Here is an 8,775-nt window from a genome sequence, read left to right as displayed (position 1 = left end):
GTCCAGACGCCGCCAGCAACAGCTATTGGACTACATTTCCCAGCGTGCAAAGGGCGAGGGAGCCTACAGGAAAAAGAAAGCGCTTGCCACTGGGATTGTATCCGATTGGCTGGTCTGGGCGCGTCACTGCTGGCTGAAGGCTGCGCTCAGGCCCGTGGATCTCATCGAAGATGGCGGCGCGATCTGTGTCGGGCATTACCAGAAGAGTCTTCATGTGGACAGTCTCAGGGACACCACGTAGAGAATTTTGGTCTCGATTCAGGTAAAGCTGAATGGTGGACGGTGGGTCATGTTCAAGGAAAGTTAAGGAGGATTAGGGACGAATTCAAAAGAGAGTGTTAGGCCATCGCGGTCCCGCGCCTGATTAGAGCAAGGACAAGGAGGTCCGGTTAGGGTCCCGAGTTGAGAAGCACTCATTGAGTGGTGGGACCCAGTCTCTTCCACTCTCGGCCTTAGTTTTCTCATCTTATAACGGAAATACCACCCCCTTTCCTTTTCACTTCACTCATTCATTTATTTATTAAGCAAGCAGGATTAACCTCGTGTGCGAGACACCGAGTGTGTTTGCAAACACATGAAAGCGCTTGGTAAACTAAACTCATTTGCCGGCTGTGTTTCTTCACAAGCAAGGTTCAGTAATGAAGTACTGCCTCCTCATTTTGTTTGTTCATTCATTTAGTCATTCAACAGATTTCTTAGCGCCAGCATTACTCTAAGCGCCTAGGATACAGCAGGAAAAACAAAATCCATTCTCCTCCTCGAGGTACTCCAACATATGAGAAAACAGGCCCACAGGAGGGAAGTGATTTTCCCAAAGTCACAAAGCAAGTTAATTGCAAAACTGGATCTAGAACATATGCCTCCTAACTCCCCATCTACTGCTTTTTCTGCTGCACGGCTGCACCGTGTGTAATTGTTTGAAGGTAAATCTAATTTGACTTAGATAGTGTTTAGGAAATCAAAACGTATGGTGGGAACCTTAGGGAACAATGTATGCCCTCTTAGGTTTCAAACAAAACCACTACAATTAGTTAGGAAAGATCTTTTTCATCAGTTCAAATATTAGCTTTCCCTCTTCTTTGGTTAATATTTGTTATTATCTCTCAAATCTCTTCCCAGTTTGTTTTATTCATTCACTCAACAAATATTTTTTAGGCTGTTTACTATATGCCAGGCTATATCTTAGGTGTTGTAAGAATACAGTGGTTACTAAAACAGACCAAATTTTTGTTCTCGTAGGGCATATGTTCTAATGGAGGAAGAAATGAACAAATGTGTAATGTAATTTCAGGAAGTGGTAAATTATGAAGAAAACTAGAGGAAATAAGAGATTACTGAGAATGATGATTATATTTTCTTTACTATTTTAAAAATTTTATATATTTAAGGTATACAACTTGATGTTGATTATTAGTCAAGCTAATTATCATATTCATCTCTTCACATACTTTCTGTTTTATTTTGTTTTAGAGAAAGGAGTTCTCACTATGTTGCGCAGGCTGGTCTTGAACTCCTGGGCTCAAGTAATTTTCCCGCCTTGGCCTCCCAAATTGCTGGGATTCCAGGGGTGAGCCACCACACCTGGCCAGTTAGAATTTTTGTGTGTGTGGTGAAAACACTTAAGATTTACTCTCAGAAGATTTCAAGTGTACAGTACAGTATTATTAATGATCATCACCATGGTGTACATTAGATCTCTGGAACTTTTTCATTCTACATAATTTAAATTTTACCTTTGTCCAGCGTCTCTCCATTTCCGCCACCCCTGGTAACCACCATCCTACTCTCTGTTTCTATGAATTTGACTTTTTGTTTGTTTGTTTTGGAGATGGAGTCTCACTCTGTCTCCAGGTTGGAGTGCAGTGGTGCTATCTTGGCTCACTGCAACCTCTGCCTCCCAGGTTCAAGTGATTCTCCTGCCTCAGCCTCCCAAGTAGCTGGGACTACAGGTGCCCACCACCACACCCGGCTAATTTTTGTATTTTTAGTAGAGACAGGGTTTCTCCATGTTGGCCAGAATGGTCTCGATCTCTTGACCTCATGATCCACCCACCTCAGCCTCCCAAAGTGCTGGGATTACAGGCGTGAGCCACTGCACCCAGCCTAATTTGACTTTTTAGATACTACATATAAGTGAGATCATGTGGTATTACTCTGTCTGGTTTATTTCTCTTAGCATAATATTTTCCAGGTTCATCCATGTGTTACAAATATCCTTTTTTAAGGCTGAATAAAATGCCATTTTATGTGTGTGTATATATGCAAGCACATAATATATACATATATTCATACATAGATACACATATACATATATACACACATATGGCATTTTATTCAGCCTTAAATATTGTGTGTGTGTGTGTGTGTGTATACATGTATACATTTACATGTATACACACATGCTGCAATGAAGATGAGAGTGCAGATATCTCTTTGAGATAACTGCTTTCATTTCCTTTGGATATATACCGAGTAGTAAGATTGCTAGATCTTAGGATAGTTAGGATAGTTCTGTTTATAACTTTTGAGGAACCTTAATACTGTTTTTTATAATGGCTATGCCAAGTTTCATTCCCACCAGCAGCATATAAGGGTGCCGTTTTTTCCATGTCCTCACCACACTTGTCTTTTTGGTAATGACCATCCTAATGGGTATGAGGTGATGTTTATTTGTAATTTTTTTTTAATGTTTATGGATGCATAATAGTTGTAGATATTTATGGGGTACATGTGATATTTTGATGGAAGCATACAATGTGTAATAGCCAAATCTGAATAGTTGACGTATCCATCACGTTATTTATCTCTTTGTTTTGGGAACATTCTAAATCTTCACTTCTAGCTATTTTGAAATATAAATAAATTACTACTAACTATAGTCATCTAATTGTGAAATCAAACACTAGAACTTACTCTTTTTAGCGTATTCCTCTTCTCTAACTGTGTTACTCCTTTTAACTGTATTTCTAACCAATCTGTCTTCATACCTTACCTCCTAACTACCCTTCCCAGCCTCTGGTAACCATCAATTTATTACTACCTCCATGAGGTCATTTTTTTTTGGTTCACACATAGGAGCGAGAACATGCGATATCTGTCTTTCTGCACCTGGCTTATTTCACTTAAGAGTGTCCTCCAATTTCATCCATGTTACTGCAAATGACAGGATTTCATCCTTTTTTAATGGCTGAATAATATTCCATTGAGTATATGTACGGTTTTTTTAATATCCATTCATCCATTGGTAGAAACTTAGTTTGATTCCATATTTTGGCTATTGTGAATAGTGCTGTAATAAACATGGAGTACAGATATCTCTGTTAGACTGATTAACTTTCTTTTGGACATATACCCAGCAGTGGGATTGCCAGATCATATGGTAATTTTATTTTTAATTTCTTTGGGAAATTTCCATACTTTTCTCCATAGCAGTTGTACTAATTTACATTCCCACCAACAGTGTACTAGTGTTCCCCTTTCTTTACATCCTTGCCAGCATTTGTTATTTTTTATCTTTTAAATAATAGTCATTTTAACTCAGGTGAGATGATACCTCATTGTGTTATTGAGTTGCATTTCCCTGATGATTAGAGATCATTTTTTTTATATACCTGTTGGTCATTTGTATATCTTCTTTGAGAAATATGTATTCAGTTCTTTTGCTATTTTTAAATCAGGTTTTTTTTCTTGTTGTTACTGAGTTGTTTGGGTTCCTTGTATATTCTTGTTATTAATCCCTTGTCGGATAGTTTGCCAATTTTTCTCCTATTCTCTAGGTTGCCTGTTCACTTTGTTTATTGTTGCCTTTGCTATGCAGAAGCTTTTTAGTTTGATATAATCCCATTTGTCGATTTTTGTTCTTGTTGCCTGTGCTTTTGAGGTCTTAACTCAAAAGGTCATTGCCCGGACCAAAGTCCTGAAGCATCTCCCCAATGTTGTCTTCTACACAGAAGCTTTTTAGTTTAGTGTAATCCCATTTGTCTATTTTTGTTCTTATTGCCTGTGCTTTTGAGGTCTTACTCAAGAGGTCGTTGCCCAGACCAATGTCCTGAAGCATCTCCCCAATGTTTTCTTCTAGTAGTGTTATAGTTTTATAACTGCCCAACGGGTTCACTTTGCCTAGACAGAGCTGATGTATCAAGGCAGAGGAATTGCAACGGAGAAAGAGTAATTCACGCAAAGTCAGCTGTGCAGGAGACTGGAGTTTTATTATTAGTCAAATCTGTCTCCCCGAAAACTTGGGGATTGGAAGTTTTAAAGATAATTTGGCAGGTAGGGGCCCAGGAAATGGGGAGTGTTGACTGGTTGGGTTGGAAATGAAATCATAGGGGGTCTAAGTGAGTTCTTGCCAACTTATGTTCCTGGGTGGGATCACAGAACTGATTGAGCCAGATTACCGGCTTTGGTGGTGTAAGCTAATCCACTGAGTGCAGGGTCTGCAAAATATCTCAAGCACTGACCTTGAATTTTACAATAGCAGTGTTATCCCAGGAGCAATTTGGGGAGGATGAGACTCTTGCAGCCAGAGTATGAATGACCCCTAACCATAATTTCTAATCTTGTAGCTAATTTGTTAGTCCTACAAAAGCAAACTGGTTTCCAGGCAGGAAGGAGGTCTTTTCAGAAAAAGGCTATTATCAATTTTGTTTCAGAGTCAAACCATAAACTCATTTCCTTCCCAAGGTTAGTTTGGCCTATGCCCACGAATGAACAAGGACACCTTAAAGGTTAGAAGCAAGGCGGGGTCAGTTAGGTGTGATCTTTTTTTTTTTTTTGCTTAGCATTACTTTGGCTATTCAAGGCATTTTGTGGTTTCATACGAATTTTAGGATTTTTTTCTCTATTTCTGTGAAGAACGTCATTGGTATTTTGATAAAGATTACATTGACAGTATATCACTTTGGGTAGCATAAGCATTTCAACAACATCAATTCTCCCAGTCCATGAACGTGGGATATCTCCATTTTTTGTGTGTCCCCTTCAATTTTTTCATCAGTGTTTTATAGTTTTTATTGTAGAGATCTTTTACTTCTTTGTTGAAGTTTATTCCTAGATTTTTTGTGTGTGTGGCTATTGTTAATGGAGTTGATTTCTTGATTTCTTTTTCAGATTGTTTACTGTTGGCATATGGAAATGCTACTGATTTTGTATGTTGATTTTTGTATTCTGAAACTTTACTGAATTTATAATTTCTAAGAGTTTTTTGGTGGATATTTAGGTTTTTCTAAATACAAGATCATATATCAACAAGATATATAAGATTATATATCTTACATATGATATGTAAGATCATATATCAAATAAGAACAATTTGACTTCTTTTCAATTTTGATGTACTTTATTTCTTTCTCTTGTCTAATTGCTGTGGCGAGGACTTCAAGTTCTGTGTTGAATACAAGTGATGAAAGTGAGCATCCTTGTCTTGTTCAAGATCTTAGAGGAAAGACTCAGTTTTTTCCCATTCAATGATGCTAGCTTGTTTTGTGTCCTTGTTTGGTGGGTTTGTCATACATGACCTTTATTATGTTGAGGTATGTTCCTTCAGTATCCAGTTTATTGACAGTTTTTATCATGAAAGGATGTTGGAATGTATGAAATGCTTTTTCAGCATCTATTGAAATGATCACATGATTCTTGTTCTTGATTCTATCAGTGTGATGTATCGAGTTTGTTGATTTGCATATATTGAACCATTCTTGCATTCTGGGATGAATCCCACTTGATCATGGTGAATGATCATTTTAATGTGTGGTTTAATTCTGCTTGCTAATGTTTTGTTGAGGGTTTTTGCATCTGTGCTCATCAGGAATATTGACCTGTAGTTTTCCTTTTTTATTTTGTCTTTGTCTGGTTTTGGTATCAGGGTAATGCTGGTCTTGTAGAATGTGTTTTCCTTTTTTATTTTGTCTTTGTCTGGTTTTGGCATCAGGGTAATGCTGGCCTTGTAGAGTGTGTTTGGAAGTATTCTCTCCTTCAGTGTTTTGGAGTAGCTTTTGTAGAATTCGTATTGATTGGCATTAGTTCTTCTTTAAATGCTTGGTAGAGTTCAGTAGTGAAGCCATCAGGTCTTAAGCTTTTCTTTGATGGGAGACTTTTATTACAGCTTCTGTCTCATTATTTCTGTTTGGGTTTTCTTTTTCTTCATGATTCAATCCTGGTAAGTTGTCTGTGTCTAGGAATTAATCCATCTCTTCTAGGTTTTCCAATCTATCGACTTATAGTTGCTTGTAACAATCTGTAATTAGCCTTTACATTTTTGTGGTATCAGTGTAATATCTCCTTTTTTGCCTCTGATTTTATGTATTTGTGTCTTCTCTCTGTTTTTTTTAGTCTAGCTAAAGGTTTGTTGATTTTAACTTTTCAATAAACCAACTTTTTAATTCATTGATCTTTTTTATTGCTTTTTTACTCTATTTCATTTATTTCTACACTGATCTTATTTCTTTCCTTCTACTAATTTTGGGTTTGGTTTGTCTTTTTCTAATTTAAGGTGCATCTTTAGATTGTTTATATGAAGTTTTTCTTTTTTCATGTAGATGTTTATTACTATAAGCTTCCCTCTTACTACTGCTTCTGCTGTATCGCATAGGTTTTGATGTGTTGTGTTTTCATTTTTATTGCTTCAAGACGTTTTAAAATTTCCTTCCTAATTTCATCATTGACTCATTGGTCATTTGGGAGCATGTTATTTTTTATGTAGTTGTATAGTTTCCAGAGTTCTTGTTATTGATTTCTAGTTATATTTCCTTGTTGTTAGAAAAGTCCTTGATATGATTTTGAGTTTTATGAATTTGTTAAAACTTATTTTGTGTTCTCTGATACAATCTACCCTGGAGAATGTACCATGTACTCATGAGAAGAATATGTATTCTGCAGCAGTTGGGTGAAGTGTTCTCTAAGTGTCAAGTTCATTTGGTGTAGAATGTAATTCCAGTCTTTCTTTGCTGATTTTGTCTGGATGATCTGCCTGTTATTGAGAGTGGGTGTTGAAATCCACAACTATTAATGTATTGTAGTCTATCTCTTCCTTTAGATCTATTAATATTTGTGTTATGTGTTTAGGTTCTCCAATATTGGTTGCATATATATTTATAATTGTTATATGCTTTTGCTGAATTGACCTCTTTATGATTATGTAATGACCTTCTTTATCTCTTTTATAGTTTTTGACTTGAAATTTATTTTGTCTGATGTAAGTATAGCTACTCCTGTTCTTTTTGGTTTCTGTTTGCATGGAATATCTTTTTCCATCTCTTCACTTTCTGTGAAGTAGAATGTAAGTAAAATTAAAAGTCAGGTAGGATGTGATACACTCTGAGAGCAGTATAAACTGCTGAAGAGATCACATGAAATCACAATTATATTTGATTCTGGAAATTAGGTAAAGCGTCTTGGAAGAGAACAATTTTATCCTAAGACTTACAGAATAAGCAAGATTTCCATAGGTGAAGATAAAAGACAGGCATTTTAAGATATGACTTGAGCCAACACATTGTGTCAGGAAAGTGGGAGTGTGCTTGGGACACAGGATATAGAGTATCACATGGAGTATGTTTAGGTAATCAGTGAAAGGTAAGACCAGAAAGGTAGATTGGGGTGGTATCTTGGAGGATGGGGAATCCCAGACAATGATTTACCTTACTTCTTCACCCATTCTTAGGAATTCTTACAGTATGTAAAATATATACTTAGCTTTTTTCTGTCTCTCCCAACTCAGTTCAACCATGAACGTTCCAATGGCAGAGGCCTACCATATTCTTTCCTACTCACAGTGGTCCCCAGCGGTAATCAGTGTGCCATTGTTGATTTTGATTGGTAGGCAAGATTTGGTCTGGTGTTTGTCAACTTCATTAATGGATTTGTGTGTTTGTTTTTGATCATTCCAGAAAAGAGAAAGAGCCGGTGGTTGTTGAGACAGTAGAAGAGAAAAAGGAACCTATCCTAGCGTGTCCACCCTTACGAAGCCGAGCATACACACCACCTGAAGATCTCCAGAGTCGTTTGGAATCTTACGTTAAAGAATTTTTTGGTTCATCTCTTCCTAGTAATTGGCAAGACATCTCCCTGGAAGATAGTCGTCTAAAGTTCAATCTTTTGGCTCATTTAGCTGATGACTTGGGTCATGTAGTCCCTAACTCCAGACTCCACCAGATGTGCAGGGTTAGAGATGTTCTTGATTTCTATAATGTCCCTATTCAAGATAGATCTAAATTTGATGAACTCAGTGCCAGTAATCTGCCCCCCAATTTGAAAATCACTTGGAGTTACTAAGCAATTCGGAAGAGAAACACATTGAAATCACTGTTTTTCCCTGAGCAAGGGGGCTGCTCATTAGACCTTTTGATACTTTACCATGTGAAATAGTACCAGAACTGTTCTCTAAACCCACTTTTTCTGTAGAGGAATGTATCATCTCTTTTTTTCTCATATTACAAATGGACAAATAACGGACTTTCTATTTTCGTATTTGCTGAAACCATTTTTTAAATGAAATGAGGTCATTATTTATGAAAAGTTTTGAGAGGGCACTGTCATTAACTTGGGTTTAAGACAGGAGGACATTGCAAGTTCACACCCTTCATAAGTATAAAGTAGTTGCAAGAAACTATTTTCATCCTGTTAGGATTCATATCTAAGGTAGAGTTATGCATTGCACATACACAAATAAACTTTTATTAGATAGATACCTATAAAAGAAACATAAAAGTATGTTGTGTATTACTGACAGTTCTAGATTAATTTCTTTTAGAATTAAAGTAGATTTGTTAAAGTGTA

At 36.8% G+C, this 8,775-nt stretch overlaps 1 protein-coding gene across 1 annotated transcript; it reads left to right on the top strand.

Moving 5' to 3' along the window:
- The first annotated feature begins 97 nt into the window (after nt 1–97).
- Nucleotides 98–8,775, top strand: MRPL50 (mitochondrial ribosomal protein L50). Its single transcript, XM_054501900.2, has 2 exons — nt 98–262; nt 7,887–8,775. The coding sequence occupies exons 1-2, from the start codon at nt 171–173 to the stop codon at nt 8,269–8,271; spliced, it is 477 nt and encodes a 158-aa protein (XP_054357875.1). The 5' UTR covers nt 98–170; the 3' UTR covers nt 8,272–8,775.

This window comes from Pongo pygmaeus, chromosome 13, assembly GCF_028885625.2.
Source record: "Pongo pygmaeus isolate AG05252 chromosome 13, NHGRI_mPonPyg2-v2.0_pri, whole genome shotgun sequence".
NCBI lineage: Eukaryota > Metazoa > Chordata > Mammalia > Primates > Hominidae > Pongo > Pongo pygmaeus.
The sequence above is the reverse complement of the archived record's forward strand: the minus strand, read 5'-3'. Positions and strand labels throughout refer to the sequence as shown.